The sequence below is a fragment of the Cuculus canorus genome, chromosome 1 (genome assembly GCF_017976375.1).
Source record: "Cuculus canorus isolate bCucCan1 chromosome 1, bCucCan1.pri, whole genome shotgun sequence".
Classification (NCBI taxonomy): Eukaryota; Metazoa; Chordata; class Aves; order Cuculiformes; family Cuculidae; genus Cuculus; species Cuculus canorus.
This window is the reverse complement of record NC_071401.1, coordinates 143,459,748-143,485,678: the sequence shown is the minus strand read 5'-3', so window position 1 is coordinate 143,485,678 and position 25,931 is coordinate 143,459,748. Positions and strand designations below refer to the sequence as shown.

Here is a 25,931-nt window from a genome sequence, read left to right as displayed (position 1 = left end):
AGGGGGAAGAAGTTTAGGCAAGACTTTAGTCAGATTTGAAAATATAGATATATCTTTGATAATTTTGGAAATCCATATCTTTCATAATGGTAAATGTCTAAACCCTGAAGAGTCTCTTGAAAATTCTTGGCTTAAAGTATATAAGAGCTTTTTTCTGGCAGTGCAAACGTGATCTCTGGATATTGAGATTATTCTTGTGCACAGAAAGCAGTTCAGGCCAATTCATTGGGCAGGACCTGCAATAATGAGGTGCTCCTCGAGGTACCAGGTGAAGTCCATGTAAAAATATGTCCTCGTCACAGCTAACAGGAAAGGACAGCCCATTTCTCTGTAATTTTATCTGAACAGCTAGGGCTTGAGGCCTATGGAGAATTACACAGTGAAGAGACAGAAGCATGAGGCTTTCCACCCTGCCAGGTAAGTTGTAACAGAGCAGTAGCATTGTCAAAGTCATAACTGAGGGGGGCATAGGCACGTGAACCGTGAAAGTGAGAGGAAGACTTCAAACCCAGGCTTAGGCCAGTTCATACACAATGTTGGCAGTGTAACTATTGGTAACAATCACACTGCTGATTAGTATAACTGGGTTAGCAAAACCCACCCTGTCAGTGCAGCTTAACTGAGCAAGAAGGTCCTTTTTACCAAGAGTTCAATTGTGGCACCACACAGATTCCCTTACTGTGATGTTAAACTGCAGCATCAACAGGTATTTTACTAGGATAGCTCCACCAGTAAGGCTGTTTAGAGCCCAGTCTGTTCCTGAGGAGCCAAAAATGGGGAACTGTATTTTCAGAGACTGCCTTTTCCTCTTAGAAACTCTTCTGCCTTTGAGCTGTTTCGATCATGAACATTGAGATGAAGTCATTGTTTGTGTTTCAGAGTATGGCTGAAGTCAGAAGAGGGGTGTGGAGCCACCAGGATGGTGAAAGCTAGGGGCAGCTGGGTATCTCTGGTGTGAAGCTGGTAATTAGTTTTAAAATGAAAACTACACAAGAAGAAATAAGGGAAGGAGCAAGTGGCAGGTAATTGAACCTTTGGGAAGCCTACAGAGAAAGGATGTTGGCATAGAGCTAGAAGTAATTTATGGAACAGAAAAACAGTTGTTAGATAACCAAAAGCAAAAGCATAACAAGAAGAGGCAGGGATGCACAGAGCTAGAGAGGGTAGCCAGGAGGAACAGGTGATGCATATCCTTAAGTACTTCACTCATATCAAAGACTACTTTTATTGTGAGGAAACAGCCAAAATAGAAAACAAACAAAAGCCCAAACAAAGCAAAAAGTACTCCAGTTGGCCCCTTTGGCAAATCATCTTTTTCTTTGAAGGGGGTACTCAGGGTGGGCTAGGAGAGGTGTATCCTGAAGCCAGCAGCGATCTGTCCAATGCTCAAGGATGATCCGTCACGGCCATTCGTAGCATCGACTCCCTGTCTGAATCATCTGAATGTTCCACAGGCCCTATTCCTGCATCACCTGCTTCCAGCTCACTTGCTGTTTCTTTCCTTAACGGCATTAACCCCAGCGTGTGAGATGATTACAAGCTGTAGTTTCCACCACTAGCATACTGCACCCAGTGAAGATCAGAGATGTGGAGGTCTGGGCGCGTGCTTTTGTGACTTGGGATGCTTGAGAAATTGGGAATACAGGACTGCTGGTAGACTTGAAATAAAAACACTTATATGAGGTGTTTTTAAAACATTACTGTATGTGATAATCTTACTCCTGGGCATTAGTGTTTTCAGCAATGAATAAGTGGTCCAAATGAAGTAACTTCAAGTACAGTATAGGGCTATTCAAATTCCTGGATTCAATATTTATTACACATCCAGATTAATTTTGTTCCTTAATATTGTTCTGTGGTAACTACATTGTCATGGACTAATATCAACATGCCACATGTATTTCCTTAAGCTGTTTCTCCAGAGACAGGAATTTTCTGTACCTTCATTTTAGCATAGTTCAGTCGGGGAAAAAGATTCTTTTTCTTTACAAGTCAACAACACTACTCTTGGCCTATAATTTCACTCTCCCCTCCATTTTAGTACCATGTTCAGAGATAAAAATGTACTTACTGTTTTTAGTACTTGAATATGCAACAAATCTTCAACAAAGTGCAGTTCTCACATTTCAAACTTAAGGTTGTTCTTTTAAGAAATGCAGACAATTTCCCTGCTAAGGATACATCATTCAATTCTTATTCTTTAAATGGTAAATAAAGTTTATTTAGATCCATATTTCTCTTTTTTGAACAAATATAAAAAACTTGGTTTATATATCTCATGCTGGGAAAACCCCAAACGAATACATCACCAAAAAACTTCTAGTGTCATACCCTTACATGAGACTTCTGCCTTGCAATGACTAAACTGTTGCACAGTTTCAAGGCTTTGATCGAATAGGTAGTAGTGGTGGCTGAGTAGTGCCAGCTCTTTCTATTTGCACTGACAGAAGTAGCACTGTGGTTCAAGCTTGGATGGGTGTCGTGCATCCGCAGGCTCTAGCAAGCTAGGAAGGAGGAATGCAAGCGTTGCATCTCCATAGGTGCTGAACGGACTTTGTCCCTGCAGACTTAGTGGAGCTCAAGGGCAGGCCCACTCACCAGCCTCCCCCACTGAAGAATTATGTTTCCGTCTTGAGAAACGTCCTGCTTTTCCACCTTCACAATGAGATAGAAAACTCTCTGGATGTGCTTCCCTGAAACAAGAGAAATCTTTCCAATGCACTGCAGAAGGGTGCTGAAACCTGTGAGTGAGACGCTCTGGGGAAAAGGAAACCTATTGTTTCTCTGTCCATCCCAATGTGTGGCAGGTAATATCAGTGTCTAAGTGTTGCCTGGACACTGAGAACACTCTGTTAAGCACTCGATGCCAAGGACTACAGACACCGCTTCTGCCTCCAAGCAGTGCAATACCTGAAGGTCAGCCTGTCCCTGCTGGGAATCTCACTGCTCTTCCATGCCATTTAAAAGGCTTTTTGGCACACTCTAAGGCTAAACAATGGTGAGTGTCCTTTTGTGCAGACTCCCACTTCAGAACGCTGCTGTGAAAGGAAGCTGAAACCTCAAAAAAAGGATTTATGCATGCATTTTAAAATTTAACTTGAGCCTGAGGTTTCCCTTCAAGGTTGCATGCAGCGCAGGGGATGCATCTGCGTAGGAGCAGCTCTGCAGCAGAGCCACGAAGGCAATGGTTGGTGCCAGTGACCCAACACCTGCACTGTCCATGTTTGGAAGAGGTTATTCTAGACTAGCTCCACAGCTGGCTGCTTTACCTGAATCCCAGAGAGCATCTTCCTGTTTAGTTTCGCTCATGAAGAATCCCGTTTGCATCCACTGGGAGATGTGAACCAGACCAACAGCATGGGAGGACGGCTGGGAAGTTACTTTCAAAAACACACTTGAGATGTGAAGTGAAACACTAAGCACCCAAGGAAGGTCCTGGTTTTCACGTGGGCCTCCAACATCCTCCCTCCGGTGGGTCTGAACCATGCAACAGCAACGTAACATCACATAGAATGGTTTGGGCTGGAAAGGACCTCAAAGCCCATCCAGTTCCAATCCTCTGCATCCCGCTGGATCAGGTTGCTCAACGCCTCATCCAGCCTGGCCTTCATTAACTCCAGAGATGGGGTTTCCACATCTCTGGGCAACCTGTGCCAATGCCTCACCACTCTCACAGGGAAAAATTTCTTCCCAAAATCTCATCTAAATCTCCTCTCTTTTAACTTAAAACCATTCCCCTCGTACTACCGCTGCCCTCCCTACCAGCCCCTCCCCAGCTTCCCTGTGTCCCCCTTTAAGGCCGCTTTAAGGTCTTCCCCGGGCTGAAGAGCACCCCCGGCCACCCGCTTCGGAAAGCGGATCCGGACCCTCCCCGTTCCTCCCAAGTAAACACACTTGTTGCACCGGCCGAAAGGCGCCTTCGAAGCGATCCCTCCCCGCACACCCCCTCCCCCCGCCCCGCCGCGCCGGGGCGGAGCAGGTGCGGGGCCGCCGCGGGGCCGGAGCCGCCCGCCCGCCCGCCCGCACCTGGGTCCGCCCCGCGGCGCTCGGGGCGGCGGCGGCGCCATGCGGGGCCGGCTGCTCGCGCGGCTGCGGCGCCGGCGGCTGCGGCGGCTGCTGTTGGGGCTGGGCGCGCTCGCCCTGGGGCTCGGGGCCGCCTACCTGCAGCTGCTGGCCGTGCCCGGGCACGGGGACACCCCGGACCAAGGTAAGGGAGCCCGCGGGAGCTGAGGAGGGAGGGGGATGTCCCGTCCCATCCCGTCTGGTTCTGTCCCATTCCGTATCGTCCCGTCGCGTTCCGTCCCATCCTTCCCCCTTCCAATTTGTTCTGTCCTGTTCTGTTCTGTCCCGTCCCATGCCATGCCATGCCATGCCATTCCATTCCATTCCATTCCATTCCATTCCATTCCCTCCTGTCTTGTTCTGTCCCATCCCCTCCCATCTTGTTCTATCCTATCCCGTTCCATCCCATCCTGTCCAGTCCCGGGTTGTTCTGTCCTGTCCCTTTACATTCCATTCCGTTCCATCCCATCCCGTCCCGTTCCATCCCGTTCTGTCCTGTTCCATCCCATCTTGTTCTATCCTGTCCCTTTACATCCCATCCCATCCCATCCCGTCTTGTTCTGTCCCATGCCTTTATGTCCCATCCTGTTCCATCCCATCCCGTCTCATCTTGTTCTGTCCTGTCCCATCCCATCCTATCCCATTCTGTCTTATCTTGTTCTTCCCCATCCCGTCCTGTCCCATGCTGTCCCATCTGGTCCCATTCCATCGCATCCCATCCTATACCACCCCATCCTGTCCCATCTCATCCCGTCCCATCCCGTCCTGTTTCTCAGAGCCCGTCCTGTCCCTCCCTGGGGTGCTCGGTCCCACTCGGGGCCCGGTGCAGTGCTCGTGTTTCCAGGCTGGCCGGGGAAGAGCAGGGAGTGCTGTCCCAGCCCTGCTGTTAGAAAGCGGGAGTCCTTTCCTGGGAGTCCTCAGGACAGAGGTGGGATTTGTACCCTAGGAAGGAGATGGGTGTTGGGGATTTTCACTTCTCTGCTTTTGGCCTGTGGTCCGCCACTCTTTCCTCTGTTAGGAGACCTGTCAAAACAGGATCCTGCTGGAATTGCAGAGCCCAGAGTCACAGCTTTGAGGTGTCTCTCGTTCTGGGTGCCCTGGTGCTTACCTGCAAGGCAGCAAAGATGCTTTGAATATTGCTTTGATGGGAGAAGAAGGGTATGCAAAGAAAGAGGGAATGCCTGCCCTGGAGATGCACTCCGCTCACCTCGGAACGGGTTCATTTTGGGCAGACTTTTAGGAGTACAGGAGGGCTGGCACTAAGTGCAGTCGGCTGCTTTTGTTCCGTAGTGAAGCAAAGTTATTTCTGTTGGTGTCACGTGGGGTTTTATGTTTCTTCCCCTTTCTACAGTTACAAGAAAGTTTTGAATGGCCCAGTGTAAAATCCTATAGTGGCGCTGCTGTTTGTAAAATAGCGTCAGCGTTTGGTGCCAATCTAGTTTGATAGTAGTTTTCCAGATATGTGCAAGCATTTAACCATCAATACTTTCCAGCATTTTCATCCTTTCATTGCACATTATGAATTCTTTGATTCTTACTCCCACGAGTCAGACTTTGTTTCGGTCTCAAAGCTTTAGACTGTGGCTGTGCAAGTATCTCCGTGACTGCCTGCTCCCACAAAGTCCATTACAGGACTTCAGCTTGTCCATTTGTTCTGTATTATATGTGACGGTAAGGCTAAAAACACATATTTATTGTTCCAACAGCGTAAGAGATCTGGTTTCTTTGGCTAGGATAAATCCTGTAGTTATAATCTGCTTTTTATGTCTGATGGAGTTAGTTGGGACACGAGAAGATGAGTTGCACTGTAACACTGCTTTACGTTACAACTTTTGTGCAATCTAGCCAAACCTCTTACTGTACACCACTTTGCCAATACCCCCCAAAAAAGTTCCTTAGAGAAGACTGTGGAGGTATTTGGAGGGTGCAGCAAGGGAGAAAAAAACCTCTTGGAGGTATTTAAAGTAGTGCTTATAAGGGGAGAAGGGGCTGAGTCAGGTGTTTGGAGCTTTACAGCTGACGGTCCTTCCGCTTCCAGCAATGCAGAAGGAAACACAGGGGATGGGAGGAACAGGCAGAGGACACAAGGACAGAAGAGATGCACAGGAGCAAACAACTTTTTTATGAATTGGGTTCTTCCTCTTTGCTGTTAGACAGGGTTATTTTTACATCTCTGTTATAAAAGTCATTCTTTTTTAGACTGAAACTGCAAACAGTGACGTGGCTACGGTGACTACTAAGTAAAACTGAAGATGAGGAAAATATAACATTATATTAAAGTTCAATTACGTAAAAGTCCAGATTCTCCCAAATCCACCACAGACGTTACTGCACAGTGGGTGCAGAAGGCACTTAAACACTGCTGGAAAGGGTGGGAGGGTGAAACCCTCCAGCTGGCTCTGCAGCTTCACGCAGGGAGAGCAGCTATGCCCAGAGAGCTGAGGCTCTTCAGGCTCACTGGGCCACTGGAGTCCTGTTTTCCTGGCCCTGTGGCCAGGATCCTGTAACCTGCTAAGAGGAGGAAGGTTGTGACCCTGCCCATCCTTCCTCTTGTCCCAGTACCTCTAAAAGCCTGGTTTGTTTTAAGAGAAATCAGAAGTCATAGTGAAAGTCAAATAGTATTTGTTTTCTTTTGGCTGTTAAAACTGATATTTTCTTCACCAGGGACTGGGGTGGCTGTGTTTGTGACTCCACATGGTGACTCTTTCCAGAGATCCCAGGGAGCTGGTGTAGGAGAGAGTGACTCTTGGAACAATTAATGTTTGTCTCCTTGTGTTTCTGCATTGTTTTCCGTTTCATGTCTTCAGTGAGAACTCTACTGTAAGTCACACCTGGGACCAACCAGCAGCTACCACTTCAACTTAGCTGATGCAACAGCCTCTCCCGAGATACTAATGATAAAATACAAAGGCTGCTTATTGGGTAATTTTTCTGGGCAAAAGCCTGAGAGTATCCCTCCACTGGGGCCAGAAAGCTGAAGAGCTGCTGGGCTTGGAAGGAGATCTGCAGGGGATCACTGTTTCCATCTCCTGTGTTTGTCACAGAATTTCTTCTTGCCTCCCTAAAAGGCATTGTAGAACAGCCTGTGTATGCAAAGCCAAGTATGTTATCTGTTTCCAGAGAGGTGAGCCCTGATCTTGCAGGGCTGTGAGGAGTCACAGAAAATATTCCTTTTCCTCTCAGTCAGGCACTGTGATTCCTCCATGCTTCCCCAGCTCCCAGGTCAGCGCCTTAGGACAAGTCTTCAGGCGTAGTAGATCCTCCCCAGCCTTATGCTCCTTTTCTCTTCCCCAACCAGATCAGTGTGTGCTGAAGGAAGCATATGTCAGATGGCCTGGGTGTGGGTTTGCACAGATGATGCCTAAAAATTGAGGCTGTGACTGTCCTCCCTTCTCGTCCCCATGCAGCTTTGCTATGCAACAAATTTAGACACATAAATAATTTTGGATGAAAGAGAATAAAGGACCTAGAAGAATATGCTGAAATCATTGGTACCCATTGGCTTCCATGCAGCTGCATCACCATGCACTGGGAGAGACTCTGGCTATGAGGTTCACTTTGCTGTAATGTTAAAGTCGAAGGTTGAGGGATCAGCCTGAGGTGTAGAATTCGTGCTTGGTATACCCCATAGGTTGGGATTCACTTGTGTCTAAGTAGATCTGGGCCCATTTCTAGCTGTTGGGGAGGTTTGGGATGGGCTGGACAGGGATGGATGATAGTAGGGGATCAAAAAAAATTATTTTCTTCTGGTGATGTGGCTGCATATTCTTCCCAGGGAGCAGGACTGTTGTCTTTCATGGGCAGGAGGGTTTTTCTGCTCCGATTGTTGTTGTGATGCTCGCCTTTTTTTAATTGAGCATATTTGGCTGGTCTGTTGCCCGGTAGGTATTTATAGGAATCTTAAACATGTTTACAGCTGAGTGAATAAAACCAGGTAGGCTGAGGTGAGCTGAATATGGGAACAACTCTCCTCACATAAAATGTGGCCTGTTGTCATCCAAAACAAGTTGTAACAGGCAGGACACTGCCTCCTTGCCAAGAAATTCGAGGAGTTGGAGACAAGTCTGTTTACTTCTGCTGCTGACAGGCGCTAACCTCTGCGGAGCGGGCTCTCCAGTGGAAATGTTTTTCCTGTCTTTACTAGCTGCTACATAGCACACTTTGCTCCTACTTTCTTATTTCAAGGGTGAGCGAGGTGTTGGAGAGGGAGAAAATACCGGCAGAGCACAGAGCAGCCAGTTCTGGAGAGTGCTGTTGGCTTGGCAGCACAGCTGGGACAGGCAGGAGAGCAGGGGCAGGGACAGGTCTTCCTTGGGGAAGACCTCCACCCAAAGATGCTGCCTCTTCCCAGAGTTGCTGCAGTGCTCTGTAAGTTGGAAAGGCTGGTGGGTATAAAGGTATGACTCTGGAGGAGCAAGGCTGGTGGCAGCGAGCTGTGCTTGCAGGCAAGCAATGATCCCCCTTTGCTTTAAAATGTTGTGTCAACACTGTAAAAATGGATCACAATCCCTGAAGAAACTTGGAGGTGAGGTCATTCACAGCCGTTGCTGTGCAGGCTCTGTTTTTTCTTCTGCAAAGAACATGGTATCTAGGGAGACTATAAATTACTTGTACTAATTTCCTTAATTGCAAGGGTGAGCATTATATAGAGCCAGGCACAAGCAGGGTGTGCAGGATTAGATAGATTGCTGGGAGGTGCACCTGGGAGTGTAGTGACAAGAGATTTGGGGGACCCTTCTTTAACTGACCTCTCCTGGCTGCTTCAACGTATCTCAATTCCTCCATATTTTATTTTTGTGTGTAACACTGGGAGTGAGTTGTCTTCCTATGTTGGATTGTGACAAGTGATTTCTGTCTTGCTTCTAGTGTCTCAAACTGCTGCTTTTCAGATTTAGTAGCATGCAGTCCCGCTCTCTGAAGTGGAAAGTTCAGAGAAACTGAACTACGTGGAAAAGAACTACGTGGGGTTCAGAAGAACATGGAGACGGGTGAATAAAAAAGTCCTTATGGCAGGACTTCTACCTCTCCAGTATGTACATCTTCTGAGTCCCTTTCCTTCTGCAGAAAAACGGTTTCTTAGCCCCCCCGCTATGGTGAGCTCTCTGAACTTCAGGCATCCAGGCTCCTACAAAGTAGCGCAGATTGCTTAAAAACTGGCCCAAGTGTTGGTGTGAATGGGCAGATACATGAGTTTGTGTGAGAAAAGTAGTTGGCAGAAACCTGAATGCACCATTTAACGTAACGCACCAACTTCCTTCTGTAGCCTCTCTGCCCAGGCACCCTCAGGAAGCACCTATGCACGAGGGTGAGCACACCTACATATGCAGGTTCATTCACATGCACACACGCTGACTTTAGCAGTTGCTCCCACGCAAGGTTAGTTGCCTGTACATGCACAGTATCACTCCTTTGCATAGCTAATTGCACTGAAGGTTACTGAGCACCCACAGGGAGAGACTGGACCATGTGGCTCTCTGGTGATGGCTGAAGTATCTATTTCCTCTCTGTGGAAACTGTTAGCCTAGGGGAAAGTTAAACTAGGTATCACTTTTAAAGCACCTCAACAGGACGGAAGAGAAGTGTTGGGAGCAGAGGAACACCTGTACCATGAAGTTTGCCTATGGTTCATCTCTGCTTTTGAAGGTGGTAGGGAGACCTTCATTCACAGGGACCTTTGCCAAGCAACACCACTCCCAAAGCACATTGTGGGACACTATCCCTGCGGGGACAAGGATGAGCAACTGCAGATGGGGCAGATTTTTCACTTTCAGGTGGTCAGTTCAGTCTCACTGGAGGAGTGATCAGGTGTACTGTCACATCTTGCTCTGCACTGGCATATGTAAAGTGAGTCAAGATCTCCAGGCCTATATTGACAGCACAGACCACTATCACTGACTTGGTGGAGAAACCAGGGCCACTGAGAGCAATTTGGATCGTACTCTAGCTTGGTTGTGAGGTTCGTTGACACAAAGCCAGGGGAATGCTTGGACCTATGCTAGCTGCACCAGACTTGTCCTGTGCCAGTGTATTCTTTCACTGCTGCTGGGGCAGGAGCAGGTACTGCAGGTAATTTGTGAACCTGGCTTTTTTCACCTCTTGGCTTGAAGTCAGGTAAGGATTTGACTCTTAAATAACGTTTTTGTGGGCAAGCACTGAATGCCTGGGTCCCTGTACACTGAGTGAGAGTTGCAAGTATTTGTTTTCTTGGAACTTGGCCTCAGAAGATTCCCAAATCATTTACAAAGATTACATATTATCATTATAATAAACTCTTGCGCCATCCATTTATGAACATGTTGCCTGTGACAGATTTGTGTAATGGTATGCCAACACAGCATGTGTTCCTGCACCACACCTTCCTGTTTTGAGTCAAACTGGATTGGGATGACTCAGTTCTCATGGAGCAGTACTCTCCTGTGCATCTCCTCTGCACTGTGAGGTTGGCAAAGGAATGCTATTGTTTTCTGCAGATGCGTTTCTGCATGTGGTATGATAATGAGAAGGCTCTGCCTTCTCTCACCTGCAGTGTCAGGCAGATGTGAAAGAAGAGTGGCACTGGGAAAGATGATGGACACCATCTTTCATTTACGGGTTTGAAATTACCGATGTCTATGACGTAGTAAAAGGCAAGATGTTTTCCTGAAGACAGACATTGCCTTGTAGGTCATGACAGTGGGGAACAGAGTGATGATGGGCTTTCTCCAGCATTTACACCGACAGTCTCGGGAAGTGATGAGGTTATATACTTTGTTGTACTTTGAATTTCCCTTTCCTATTTGTTTTTACTATTTGCACCGATGTTCCCTTTTCCACTCACTTCCCAATTCAGTTGCTTTTTTGAGGCTTGCAGTAACAGCCGAGAAGGGATTTCCAGAAAAGGAAATAAGCTGTCTTATTTAGATGTGGTGTGAGATTTAAAAAGATCCAAGTAAAGCTCTGGGTGGAAACAGATGTGAACCTGGTCTTAGATACTTATACTTTTCATGATGTTAGAAATTCATAGTCTGTGTGTGTAATCAGCCAAGCCAAAATACATTGGGATCTTGACCAGAGCTCCTCTGAACTTCTGTTTTCCTTAGAAGACTTTCCCATTCCAACGTACAAAGGCTTTGATATTCCTCATCTCGAGAGAGACCCCTGCACTCTGAGATGCTAAGATGGTCTAAGGCAGTGTTGCTGCTAAGTCAATCAGCCTTCTCCAGAAACAAATCCAAACAATAATTCACATTGGCCTAATAAAGAAATTAAATCAACTACACAGAATAATGAGGTTCAATTAGTCTTTGAGATATTGGATTATGTCAGACAATCCAAAGATTGTTGGATGGATCTGTGAGTGCCCCTCTCAAAAGGTCACTAATTCTCATTTTTGAATCATTTCATAAGGCTTTGTTTTTAATGAGTTCTGTGACTATTTCCCATTTGAGATCTTTTGAGTGGAAAAGAGGTCACTGTGGCTTCTTATCCCCCTTGTTTTTAGAAGTTGTAAAAACTGTCAGGTATTACTTTACCTTGTAGGTCTACCTGTTACTCTTACATGGAAAAAGTACTGGCTCTTGTATCTCTTGTGCTATTCTTGCTTTTCTCTGGCACTATTCTCCAACAAAGGTACAAGGTTTTCTTCCTTCCTAGTTTCCATCTCAATGACCTTGATGTTAATTTCAGTCTAAATATTCTCGAGGTTTTTTCCAGTTGAGCCAAATATAAGCAATTGATGGCCAAGGCTGCTCTGTGATGTAAAAACCCTAAATACAGATCAGAGACTTGACTATGGGACTTTCCATATCAGGCATGTTTTACCTTTTTTCCAGTAGCCCTCTGGACTGTGAGTATTAGGAACTAGCAGGCTTATATGGAAGCCTGTGTTTAACTGAAATTGTGTCAATTCACACAAACTAAACAGTAGTTCATTGTCAGATACTGTTATATCCCATTTACCAGTAAAAATATTTGATCTGCATCATTGCCTGTCAGGCTGCAGAACTGCCTAGTAGAGCTCTTTCGAAGTGGGGATAATCTACATTAATGATATGTGTATTTTTTCCTGCCATTCAAAATAAATATGTTTCTGTCTTCCTTCAAGAGGCCACTTATTTCCATGTCATTAGCGTGGGCTGTTTGACTTGGCCCGCGTATTTGGTGTTGGCAACTCCAACAGCTTCCTCAGCGCTGCTCTTCATTTCAGCCTAGTTAAGATATCTCCAGCCCTTCTGGTAAATACTTCACTTCCCAAATTAGTTTTATTTGTATTTTGTAATGTTATTTTCTGTAAAATTGCAGTAGTCATGTCTGGGTGCTGTTAACCCTCTCTAGACTGCAGAATAAAATTTATAATGGGCTGAGAATATCCTGTCCAGACCACTCTGTAGCAATAGCCTCAATTACCCGCTGTGGCAGCTCACTCAACATTAGCTGCCACAAAACACAGTCCGTGTTTTGTTGTAAGCAGGTCAGTTGGGAGGGGTTTATTTGTTTTCAGTCAAACATGCAAAATGAAGCAACAATTTGCCAAAACCATGTTTTCCTATCAAACTTCACTGAAATATAATTTCCAGAGGTGTACCTTGAAAATAAGTGACCTGCCTAACGTAATGAGTAAACGTAAGAAGCATCATTTTGCAATTGCTATGTCTTGAAACCGTGACTGTATGCCTATTTCAGAGGAAATTCTGTGAACAGCAATTGTGACCCATAATCTGTACTATTATACCAATGAGAGGAAGTAGTTCCATCTGCTTGGAAATTCAAAATAACACCCAAGCCAAGGTGTTAAGAATGAACGAGGTGTTGGAACAAGGTTCCATGGTGTTGGAACAGGTCCAGAGGAGGGTTACAAGGATGATCAGGGGGCTGAAGCACCTCCCATGCGAGGACAGGCTGAGAGAGTTGGGGTTGTTCAGCGCGGGAAAGAGAAGGCTCCTAGGAGACAAGGGCTACAGGAAAGCTGGAGAGGGACGTTTTACAAAGGCTTGTAGTGACAGGACGAGGGACAATGGTTATAAACCGGAGAGGGGCAGATTTAGACTAGACATAAGGAGGAATTTTTTCACAATGTGGGTGGTGAGGCACTGGCACAGGTTGCCCAGGGAAGTTGTGGATGCCCTATCCCCCCATCCAGATTGGATGGGGGTTTGAGCAGCCTGGTCTGCTGGGAGGTGTCCCTGCCCATGGCAAGGGGGTCAGAACTGGCTGATCTTTAAGGTCCCTTCCAACCCAAAGTATTCTGTGATTCTATGAACACACTAATAAAGTCTTTCCTGGATCATACATTGACCTTTTCTTATTAGGGAAAAGAAGAAGGCAGTGAGAAGGTTTGTCCTTAAAATGGACAGAACAAGCGTGAACCTTTGAGTGGAAAAAAACCTCGCCACCTCCAGGTCCCATGGACCTCCCTCATTGGCCACTGTCAGACTCCTTACATTCTGCATAGTGGCCTGAGGGATGCAGGGCCCTATCCTCCCCGTTCCTTACGGATCCATGCAGAGGAGATGGCACCTCTCCGCACTCCAGGGGCAGGGCCAAGGGATGGCAAAGAAGGGCCCATGTAACACTTGGCAATCAACAACTCCTTTATGGCGTGCTGGGAAACCTTGTGGAGCTGCTCTTCCCTTTGCCACCGGTGGGAGGTCTGGATGCTTTACCCCCTCACAGCTGCTGTTGAACAAGGGGGTCTGAGTCACTTGCAGGGAGCTGGGTCAGTAGCGGGGTTCTGAGGACCGCTGACTCTCGTGGAACACTGTAGTCACCATCTGGTCCAAGAGATCCCAGGCATGGGATGAGGAGGGGGCTGGAGCTGCGTGGGAGTGGAGGGCAGTCCCTGTGCCAAAGAGGCAGCAGAACAGCACAGGGGGGTTGTCCCCAGGAAAGGGGCTCTCAGTGTGCCTGATCATCCTCCTTCTCCCACAACAGGGCACCTTTCAGGCCACAGGTCCCCAAACTCCCAAAACAGCCATTGTTGGCCATATAAATTGCTATCACAGTGGCCTCCTGATGTAACGAGCAACCTCATTGCCTTCTGATCCAGACCCTATAAACTAAGGAACCCTGGCTACTGGCCCACAGTTTGCTGAGTTTTGAGGCTCTTAGGTTCCAAGGATGATTGGAAGAAAGATATCCCATGGCAGCAAGGCTAGCGGCTGCCCACTTTTGCAGTGGAGGCAGGATAGGCAGTTGCAGGAGATGTGGAGGAAGAGGAAGCAGCATCGGGAAGGAGGACTATTAGCTGCGTGGTAGTGATGGCTGTCACTGATGTGGCTGATGATGTGGAGCTCTTGGAGGTAGATCCACTCGAAGATCGAAAATTGCTGATGGAAGTGGATCCACCTCTAGCATGGCTCACCTGGCACTGCTACACCGTGACAAATGTGTATGTGTCATGCTGTGCCCAGCATTAGCTGGGAGGCCCATCTTCTGCGCCTGCCCATCCTGTGGGCTCACCCATTCCATCTCCCACTGCCAACAATAATTTTGTTGATTGCCATGGGTTGTGTGAACCCTTCTCTCCCATTTCTTCTTGTCTGAGCTCCAAGAAAAGCAGACAAGACAACCTGGCTTCTGGCAGGCTGCTGCACCAGGGGAACAGGAGGAGGCCCTTGGAGGTCCCTGGGTCCTGGAGGTGGGATTTCTTCAGTCTGAGCATGAGGAGGTTGCTCGGTAGGTGGTTGGAAATGAAGCCAGATCCTCTATGGCACTGCCCAAAGAATAGCAACCTTAAGAAGCAGAAGTGGTTTGGTATTGGCCATTGTTCTCTCCCCTTACAGGCAGGGGCAAAACCCTCTTTATAAAGATGTTTAAGTCTTCAGGGCCTGAGCAATCAGATTTGTGGGAAGAGAAGCATGACAAGGGTTGCTTCATTACTTATTTCTTCCAGGCGCCTGGGCTGCTCCAGCCGTATTCGTGATTCCTGAGGCCATTCCTGGTCCAGTTCTTTTGCAGCCATTTCCTCAGAGGAGGAAGAGCTTTGTGAGGTTTGTGAGTTGAAGGACAGTTATATTGCTCTGGGTTGTGCTATATTGGGACTTATTTATCCTTGGAGAGCTGGATTCTAATTCTGTCCCTGCTGTTTTGGTCTCCTGCCTCTTCAGGGAATTGGATGCACATTGTGAGACCAGGGGTTGACAGACATTGATCTTGGTAATGGGTGTTTTCCTTCTCCCCCCCCCAGTGACTGGCTACAACCAATCATAGAAAAGTTTGGGTAGGAAGGGAAACTTTAATGTCATGTAGTCCAACATGTGTGTTTACTTGTCCATGTTGTTCATCTGCTCCAGTAGTGGAGCTAAGATCACGAGCATTCAGCTGGAATTGAACTTGCTTTTCCTGCCACTGCCTTTTCATCCGTTGGCAATTTCTTTGTTGCCGGCATGGTGCTACTCACCTGCACCTAGTCTGCAGCTAATAAATGCCTCTGCCTTTCACGTTCCTTTCCCTTCTCATCGTCATCTCTACTGTTCTTCTAAAGAAGTCCTGATGATGCTAATGCTGTTGCTGTTCTGTAGTTGTGCTCTGCACTTTGGATTCCTTTGAACATGCTGCTGTTCCTTGCTGGTCAGGCAAGGCTTTTCTGGGTACTTCTTATTGACTCACAAGGCTTGCTGCGGTGGGGAAGAGGGTCTTTTGTGTGTGCTGATGAGGCAGGGGAGGATGCGCTCCTGTTGGAACTCCTACTGTCGCCCTGTTGGTATTAGTCTATAGTCTGGCTAGTATTATTTCAAGGTATCTGTACTGTCTGATCACTGTCTGCATTCCATCAGCTTCAGCCATGAGGCTGATTTTCTTTGCTTTGCAAATTGTAATTGCTTTGCCAATTAACTCTGGGTCTTCCAGTACTCGCTCTTGAATGCTTTGTCCCAAACTCCCATGCTTCCCAAGTGGCATCTTTAGTTGTTTTTTTTTTCCTAAACTCAGGTCTTGTAAATTCTGTTTTCGCCTTTTTCTGTAACTCTGTGTTTGAATTGCATATCTGACGGAGGCACATCAAGAAGGGGAAAGAAATATTTTATCAAGTCTTGCAGCTCATGCAGAAGCAGAGGAAGAAAGAAAAGTGGAAGACAAGCAGGAGGGGAGAGGCAGCATTTGGGAATACAGACAACAGGGATTATTTAACAAAAGTAAAAAGTGGCCAAAACTGGAGCATAGTGAGGTCAGTGTTGGAGAAAAGTGATCAGAAAATGCCAATGACCACTAAAAAGTTGTAAAGGGGAAGGAACTGAGGGCTAAATTAGAAGCAAATATTTGGCATTTCAGTGGAGCCAGTAGGCTGGATTCTACAGTCTCAGATGCAGAGATCAAAAAGAGAGGAGATGTAGAAAGGAGTTGGAAGGCACAGAGTAAACCACTGACTCGGTTTTAAAAAGGGTGGAGGAAAACGCAGGGATAATAATTGCGGAAGCTGCTGGGGACCATAAGCAGCTCCATGGAGATGATTAAGGATGTATTTGATGTCTTGAAAATTAGGACCACAGTAGCTTTTTACTGTAGTCAATGTCTGCCAAGACATCTGGTTTCGCTGTATAGAGCATTGTGCTCAGTGCTGCAGCTGCTCTGCTTGATTTCCTGAGTGTGGTTACCTGTTTTGTCCTGGGTGTCTAGTAAACACAGAGCATTTTGCCAGTTGTTTCTGTAGAAAAAGAATAAGCTAACGTAAACAGGAATTTTTCACGTGTCCCTCTTTTATTTTTGATAACAGTGAAAATCAAAGGAAAGATGCTTGGTTTGTACATAGTGCTATGGTCCATGGCTGGGTAGCATTTAGTCCAGTAATTCTCTGGATTTTTTGTGTTTCATTCTACCTCTGCTCCTTTCAAAATCCTCAGGGCTCCCTTTCTGTCTTTCTTTCCATGCTCTTTAGGCATTTTTCTCTTACACAGAGGGGCAGGCATTGTTTGCTGGAACCAGTGCAAGTTTTCATCTAGGCATGGGGGAAAACTCACCCCACTCAACTCCCACCCCAAATACTGAGTTCCACAGTAAAGACTGCAGTGTTACAGCTATCAGCTTCAGCAGTGAGGGCATCCTGCCCCATGGTAACCATTTTGGAGTAGGCAGCACGGTGGAGAAGGGCCCATTGTGGGAAGGAGCTGGACCAAGCTCTTGCTTGTACAAGATATGTTTGCAAAGTAGTGCTTGCTCAGCATGGTGTGCTGGGGTCTAAGGTGCACCAGCTCCAGATCAGTCAAAAAATATGTAAAACACATGGGATCTTATTCTAAATTTGCAGCCTAAATTATCCCTCTGGGCAGAGAGTGAGTCCTGTGAGTGATCCCCTCAGGAGATGCAATTTGTCCTTGCTCTGTCTCTGGGTGATGGCTTTGCTTCACTTTGAGCCAGCATGGCTCTCCCCTGCCCACCATGAGTTTATATTTAGCTGGCAGCACGTGGCTGCATGGGATGTTTGAAGGCAGCGTCTCCCAGCCCTCACCTCGGTGCTGCCCAGCTTTCCATAGCGGTTGAACCGCTGCTGCCTGGGTGGAGAGCCAGAGGCTAAAATTAGAAGGAAGCTCTTTCTCTTGCCAAGTACTGTGTCTGACCCAGCTGAGCCTGGCGAGGGGGAGAGGAAAAATGCCTTAAATCTCTCCACCCAGAGCACCCAGTGTGCCTGCTGGCTTTCCAAGGGTCTTATTGTGAGGGGTGGGGATGCCCCGCTAGGGAGTGCTTAGGGGGATGCTGAAGCAGTGGAGAGAGTAGGACATTGCCAGGATGATTTCAGGACATGGTAGAAAATCCCGATTCTCAGAGCTCTGTTCCCTTCTCAGTCTCCCTTCGAATATCGTATAAACAGTCAGGAAGGCCAGTTCTTGCTCCTGGATGCCTTCAGAGCCACAGGCATCTCCCTGCTTAGGGAGAGATTTTCTGGGCAAATGTGGGGTTTGGCTGCCGTAAGAAAACCAGGGTATATTTTCTGCTCCCAGCACACCAGAACAAACTGCTGGAGATTCCACTGCCCCCAGTAACTGCCCACTCTAAATGAGCACTTGTTCTTTTTCTATTAGAGAGTGGTCTCCTAGCAAGGCAGGTTCTGGGAGGGGCTGTGGTCTGGTGGTCTGTGCTATACAGATTTAGAGGAACAAGGATGCATGCCACCCCTGTCTGCTGTGGAGTGGCCAAGGCTTCAGAACGAGCTGCTTCAGCAGCCCATGCCCTAGTTGGGCTCTACATCAAAGATGTCAACGATAATTGTTATTTAGCCTGTCCTCATGGGGAAAGCAGGGCGAACTGCAGGAAGAGGAAAACTGGGAAAGCATGTTCATGGTTTGCCTAACAAGTGTTTTTGCAGAAAAGGAGGTGAAGTTCCCCTTTTCCTACAAACAGCAGGGAAATGAGAGCAGCTGGAATGGCTGTACTAACAGTGTCTTATGCATTGAATCAGTTAGTTTGGAAAGTAGCCTCTCTAGTTATGTGTGGAGGTGTCTACAGAGAATGTGTGCTAGCCTCATCTCTATTATGTTAGGTGTGTGGACAGGACAGAGCTCCAGGAACTGGATGGGGTGCAGTACTGGTAGGGTCTGTCCTTGTTCCCGTCCCTGATACAGGCACAGGTGTCTTCCTCATATGAGCGTCGTTTTGCAGTTTTTGTGCTGGTGAAGTAGAGGAGATAAAACTTTCAAGTAAGTCCCCAGTTTCCCTTTCCTTTTCCCTGCCGGAGGTGGAAGGAGGAGTTTTTGTGTGAAGGACATAAAGGTATTTTTAGCATGGATAAAGGAAGGCAAAATATAAAATGTATTGGGGAAATATCCCTCCTTCAGCTGCAGGAGGAATTGGGCACTGTTTAAGACCAGCTCAGGGGTACCGGTTTTGCTTGGAAGGGTTTATTTGCCTGAAAAACAGTGAAGTAAAGAAAACACCACGAGCTGCAGACTTACTGGGAAGCTGGTGGAAATGGCAGCTATGTCCTGCTCTTTCCTCTTCACACAAATCTGGCAAGTCCTCTAGTACGAGATTTCCTTCTGATGCTGCCATTCTACACTCCTGGCAGCTCCTGGCTGTCTGTGCTGGCACTGGGAATGCATGAGGGCTGGTCCTGGAGTGACCCTGCAAGGGCCTGGCACTGCTGGGGCTGAGGCTTGGGAGCTTAAGCCAGGTGTGTTGCTTCAGCTCGCGAGCCTGAAAGGATGGACTTGTCTTTTCCCAGCTGAATGTTGTTCTGTAATGGAAAAGTGGCTTTTTCCTGCACTTGCTGGTAACAATGAGAGGGACCTCCTTGCTCTCATTAATCATTTACTGAGGAGGGGGGGAATTGTTCTTCCATGTTCTCTTCCCCTCACTGAACCGTGCTCTTGCATTGACTGCTGGAAAAAAATACTAATCACTAACCAGACTACCATTTGAAATGGCCTGCCTTTGCTGTCTGAAGCTGTCCAGGAAGTCTGTCTTCCAGCTGCAGGGCTTGGCTCCTCTGTCCATGACAGGCAGGTTGTCGGCATGTTGCGCTTTCATAGTTGCTGGGAAGACGATATGTGACAGTAAGTGCTTTAGGCGCCATGCAGCATACAGGCTCCCCACTGCCTTAGAGAAAGCGTTGGGAAGGGGCTGGTGCTCTCCTGAAGCTGGGATAGCATGCATGGCCAGTGCTTTGGCAAAGAAAGGAGGGATGAAGTATCATTTGGAGGGTGCCCTCCTATGTGTCTGTGCTAAATCTGCTTCTGCAACCAGTCTGTTTATAATTCACCATGGCAATATTCTGCTGCCTCCCCTCTGCAAAGCTGGGCACTTGCAAGGTCAAGCTGCTAAACTCCACAGAGATGCCTTTTTTTTGCCTCTGCAGGTCTGAAGACAGCTTATAATTCTTGTCTAAGACCTTGAAATTGGAGCGGTTCAAGAGGAGTGACATGCCAGTGTTGCCCCAGGGTGGTTCATTACCAGGCTGAGCAAGACCCTCACATCCTGTGGTGTTAGATCTGGGTGTATTTCTCTATTGCTGAGTGATATGCTGCAAAGGCAACTTAAGGCTTTAGTTACTGTAAAGTTTTTTTACAGGAGAGTGGAGCTTCTTACATCACTTGACGGAGGCTCCTGGAGTGAGGACAGCTCAGATGAATGATAGAATGATCGTGGGCTGCGAACTGGGCTGTGCTCATGGGGTCTCCCAGAGCAGGCATGATCAAGTAAAAGAAATTAATAAAAAAAAGGAGAATGAGAGAGAAAGTAGTGATAGAGAGGGAGGAAAGGATTTGAACCACCTTTTGCGCTGGTAGCAAATTTTCAGGACAGCCCTTGTCCAGCCCTGGCCACCTCAGCAGTTCCAGTGGAGCTACTTTGCTCCAAGAATGAGGCAGTCTCATGTTGCGTGGGTGCTTTTTTTCATCAGTTCCAGTGGAGCTACTTTGCTCCAAGAATGAGGCAGTCTCATGTTGCGTGGGTGCTTTTTTTCATCAGCCTTGTAGATACATTTGTGCACTTACAGACACCTAAGCTATGATTCTTCTTTCACACTTTCAAATTTTACTGCTTATGGTGCTTGGCATTTGTCATCTCACGATATGGCCTAATTGAAACTGTACAAATGCCTGTGTGCATTTCTTTACATTCTTTTGTAAATAATCCCAATTTTTTAAATTATTACTATTAAAAATATATGTGATAGTACTGTCTGAATCTGTAACTTTGTAAAGAAATGGCTGTAATTTTACTATTTGGAGGTGTGTGTGTCTTAGGTCGAAGGCATTTCCATGTGTAGCATTTTCCAAATATAGAGGGTCTCTTTGTGCTCCAACTACTACCTAATCAGCCCAGAGTTCAGAAACTAGCAATTTAATCTCCCAAGAAAAGGAAGGTCTAACCTAAATTTGCATTGTGTGCTAAAATAGTCTCATGATAGCACTTTAAGTGTCCTGTGCTCCAAAGGCACCTGTTCGCCTCATGTTTGTACATCTAACCAAACTGGTTTGCTCTGGGTTAAGAGCAATTATTTCCCAGTAAAAGAGTTGCAGTATCTGCATTTTACTTTGTGTTGTTTCAGGTGGCTGGGGAATTTGGTGTTGAGCTCCACTGCATGGCAGACAGCTGGGCTAGTGCTGGGGCAATTTTACATGTTCTTCATTGACCCAAAGTGGCCTGCCTGGAGCTGGTCTATAATAAACACCTAGTTGCATTTCTCCCCTCCTCTCTCTGAGCCTGAGGAGACCAGGGTATAAAGTGGAGGTGAGGGTTATAGCAACTAAGCAGTATGCTGCTGCTCTTAAATGAACTGCTGACAATGCTTGGTGCATTGTTTCATAGACCGGAGGCATGTCGTCCACGCCAGCTTTACTATTCTGCATAGAAGTCTGGCAGGCTGTAGCGGTTTCCTTTCTATAGAGCCAGAGTGTGAGATACTTCATTACACTCTACGGTTAACGTTAAGATTCAGCTTGGGATTTGTGAGACCACAGATTTGGATGCTGTGTTAGAACACTGAGTGACACAGGCTGCGTTCTGCACTTGCCACCACCCAGAGGAGCAAGTGGTTTGAGACACTGTTAAATGAACTTTCTGTTCAGTCTTGGTCCGTTGCTGACATAGAGACTCTCTTGTTGTCTTCCCTCATGCATGGTGGGAGACAAGGATCCTCCCTGCAAGGATACTTATGCAAGGAAGGCACCACAGCCAAGAGACTTCAGTAAATCATATTTGTCTAATAGGTACTGCTATCTGGCATGTAAAAGTGTCCTCAGGAATCACTGCACATATGTAGGCACACCACAGATGTGTGCTGCAATTTCTGTACCTGCTCCCTGCCCAGGGGAAGTCAGCAGCACTTGGATCAGTCCAACACGTGCATCAATGCTTACAGCACATGCTCACTCCTATATGATGCCGCAGCAGTTTTCCCTCACCTCCGAACTTCCCCACCCACACGGGCATGGAGGCACACTCAAAGCGCTGCATTGCTCTGCTTCGCCCCGTGCAGTATCTTTCCTCCTGCTGAAAGGCTCCATTCCTTAATCTCTGTGGCTGTCGACCTGCCACATCTCACAGCTATATTGTCCTCTCTGGGCATGTAGATGTGTTCCCAATGTATTCACTCCTCTTCATACGTGCCTGTCTACTCCAGCATGCAAGTACCTGCATGTTGCTGAAATTGCCTACTTAGTGCTCTTTCATAGTGATCCCCTGCATGTTTTCATGACCTTGAAAGCCTTGCCCTCTCCTGCCAAGCTCCTGAGACTGCGCAGCTTGCTATCTATTACAGTGGTTTTTTTCGTTCTGGAGTTCTTTAACGTGGACAGCAAATGTGATAGGTCAGATCCTGGAATAAATAAGACATGACATGGCTGTGACACTTGCAAGTTTCCTTTCTAGGGTTGCAACCGTGCATTTCCATTTCAAATTCTGACACTATCCCATGCTGGCTCCTCACCAATTTGATTCCTATACCACATAGGGGTACTGCTCTGCCACTGCATCCAAACATAGGCCAGCAGTCAGTACTCTCTGATGTTGTGCACCAGTCCCCTCTCCTCCTCCTCCTCTGCATGGGCCCCTCTCTCTAGCCCAGCCCTTTCCCACAGAGTGCGTGGCATCCAGTGCATGCACCTGTTTGCACCACATGTGTTTTGGCTGCAGTGAGCTGACTTGGCTGAAGTAGCAGAGCTGGAAGAAGGCAGGAGCCTCTATGGCCCCAAGGAGAGCACAACAGAACACAGGCAACGTACTGGCAGTATAGAGTAATTTGTGATTTTCTTTGTGCCACTCTCAGCTACTCAGTGCAGCTCACTCCAGGGCTTTCACACAGGTTTTCCTCTCCTCAGCCTGCAGCATTCCTTGCTGTTCCCACCTTGGGTCTTTCTGCACCGTGTGTGTGCTTCTGCAGAACAGAACTATCTTGGAGATGTGTGTATTTAGAGCTGTCATTAATCAGGAAGTATACCCATGTTCTTTTTTGTCATCTTGTTCCTCAGTAGTTTTACGAAAGCTTTCTTAATCTCATGTTGCTTAATCAAAGCTGCAAGATCTTCCCATTTCTCTCCCCAGATGTTCCTTTAGTATTTAAATGCTGGCAGATATGCAAGTATCTGAAGGTGTTGTGCTCCTTCATAAAGAAAGCACGAAGAAACTATTATATCTCAGCAGGAAGAGATCTTAGAGCAAAGAGTTGTCACTTGAAGCTCACTAAGATGAAAAGAACATTGTTGCTGAAAAAAAGAAGTTGTTAATTCTGATAAATAATTATTAATTTCTGAGAGTCTTTGTGCTTCCATTAGCCAAGATAACATTATTATTAATATGGTCACTGCAGGACCTTCTTAGAGGTTAGCAGGGCACAGCAGCATGCAAACAGCACCAAGGCAGGTCTTGGAATTTCAGATCTGTAACAAATTCTCCCAATTTTTCTGTATAAAATGTCACAAGTGGGTTGTGGCCTTCTGCATCCCTGACACACGTGAGAAGGCCAGGTCTGTCTTGTCCACATCTGAAGGGAGCTCTTTTAGAGGGTTTCCTTGAGAGGCCCCATGCTTTGTGATGTTTGCCAGATTTCTCATTCTGGCACAGCACATCAGTGCCTGACTTGGTAGCTCTTCTGCAGAAAGTCTTTGTTGTGAAGGTCTGTACAGGGCGTTGGAGTCAGTTATTGTGTGCTGCCTCTCCGCTCACCGGGGAAGGCTGTACGGGCTTTCGAGAGCAGAGTGTCACAGAGGACCTTTCTGACTTCTCCCAGGTCTAGCTCACAAACCTACTCTGTCTCACCTGAGAAATTTAGTTTTAGCAATTGAGGATAAAAAGAAGCAGGGGTGCTTGTGAATCTATCAAAATGCACGATGTCAAAGCGCCTCTGCCTTTCATTGTGGTGCTGGAGGTGCTGCAGAGGGGCAGCTGGGAGGTCATGGCCAAAGGAACTGAAAGTGAACTGAGTGATGCTGGATGAAGATGGGTGGAAATGGAGGAAGTTAGGGGGATGAATCCAGACCCTAGCTGCTCCCTGGCTCTGGGTGGGTTGCTGCTCGTCTCTGGGGCCTCACCTAGGTCTCCTAATGGCACAGAGGGAAGTACAAGTGAATGATAGACCTTGTTCCCATAAGACCACTGTCACCTGCTCTTATCCAATTGCCAGTTTGGTTCTGTCACTGTTCACACTCAACTTGTCTTGGATGGAGCTAGCTCCTGGGTAAGCTGCACATGGAGTTGAGCTACTCCGATCACAGATAACAGTCGTGTGGGCAGTACCACATGACACTTTAGGACACTTCCTCATGACTGTGTGCATGTGTTTTTATCCATCTACTCAGTCCAAGGGGAAGTGTTGGCTCTATCAGGTCATCTGGGCTTCTTTGCTTCAGGAGCAGCAAAGAAGCCTCCTTGTGTAGCTGTGAGCTGCTGGTGGCAGTAAGCAGCAGTAGCTCTGAGGTACTCCCCTATGTACCTGGCCTGAGCAAATAATTATCTGTGCCATACTGCTGGTGGACAAAGGTCTGCAGGGACTTGGGTAACAATCCTGAGTGCTTTGCTTGAGGATCTGGCGATGGTAGAACCAGAAACTGGGTAGTCAACAAGGACTTGGTATAGATAGAGAATATGAGAAGGTATGAGAAGGACTTACAGCTGGACTGGATGGTAGCATATACCACAATATTTATTCATTTCCAGGCACCTGTGTGTGTCCTTCAGGAAAAAAGTATAAACCACATGGTTTTCTCCTGAAGATCAGTGGCAAAAGTCCTATTGACTTCATGTAGAGCAAGATGCAGCTTATTGTAGCAGATTCTTCAGTGCCTTGTGCAAAGGGGAGTTGGCTGATGAAGCAAAACAGACCCCTTTCCTTACCCCCGGGGTATACTTGGCTGCTGTTACCACATACCGTGAGACCTGCAAAAATTATGTGTGTCCACCATGCAAGCCTAATAAGAACGTTTCAGTGCTGGTTAGTTTGAATGACATCTGTTTTCACATGCTTCAGTCTGACGTTGCTGGAGTTGCATGGCTTTTGGGAAAAAGGTATACGTGATACAGGTCTTAAACAAGTGAAATTTCTCACTGTGTTGGTACGGAAGGCACTGAACAGAAGGCTGCCATGCTTGAGTCACCATCTCTGGAGGTATTTAAAAAATGAGTGGACAAAGTGTTCAGGGACATGGTTTAGTGGCAGATAGGAATGGTTGGACTCGGTGATCCAAGAGGTCTTTTCCAACCTGGTGATTCTATGATTCTCGAAGGCTTGCAAATGGACCTAGGCACAAGGAGGCCAGGGATTGATGAGAAATAGCCAGAGCATGAGCTAGGATTAGGGTTACAGATCAGAATGCATGGAAACAACCACAGAGCAGTCAAGATTAGTGGGTAATGGAGAAAACTAGGACTGGGGCAGCTGAAGGGGGGGAATAGTCAGGCAGCAGTTCAGTGTCCCCCCAAGGTGGATGAACTAACCCCTGGCACTCCTTTTGGGATGGGGAGCTGGTGAGGAACTGTGGGCCAGCATGTTTCTACAAGTGTATTTCCTATATGAATGAACCACATACCATCAGTTGCTTTCAAGAACCTCATGTAATTTCCATGCCTTCAACAGGCCCATATCTCAGCCAGGCTATTTGTAGTGCACAAGGATATGGTAATAGTCAAGCAGCCCACACTCCTTGAATATCTGTGTGAAAACAACACTATAGTGGTAAGATATCCACACTGCACCAGCGTCTGACAGTGTCATGTACTGCAAGCACAACAATGTGCAAGTTGCTGCTCATGAGTCCTTGTAAGGCTGTGGGCCAAGCACAGCTCTGATTTGAGCAGGTGAACCTCCACTGGGATCCTCAGGTATATGGTAGCATTGAACTGAACCCAGGAGAAATAACACCTCTTGGCTGCACCCAGATTCAGCTACTCCACAGTGAGACACTGTTTACCCTCCTGTCGTTGGTGCTGTTGTCACGTTGGACTGAAATGCCTGGGTTTTCCCTAGG

At 47.0% G+C, this 25,931-nt stretch overlaps 1 protein-coding gene across 2 annotated transcripts in view; it reads left to right on the top strand.

The window, feature by feature from the left end:
- The first annotated feature begins 4,031 nt into the window (after positions 1 to 4,031).
- B4GALNT3 (beta-1,4-N-acetyl-galactosaminyltransferase 3) overlaps positions 4,032 to 25,931 on the top strand; it is a 69,193-nt gene continuing 47,293 nt past the window's right edge. The window contains exon 1 of one of the 2 annotated variants that reach the window (XM_054082991.1): positions 4,032 to 4,207. In XM_054082991.1, the coding sequence (XP_053938966.1) occupies positions 4,066 to 4,207 (142 nt within the window). In that variant the 5' untranslated portion in view covers positions 4,032 to 4,065. The remainder of the gene's footprint in view (positions 4,208 to 25,931) is intronic. The other variant, XM_054082999.1, reaches the window with a different exon arrangement.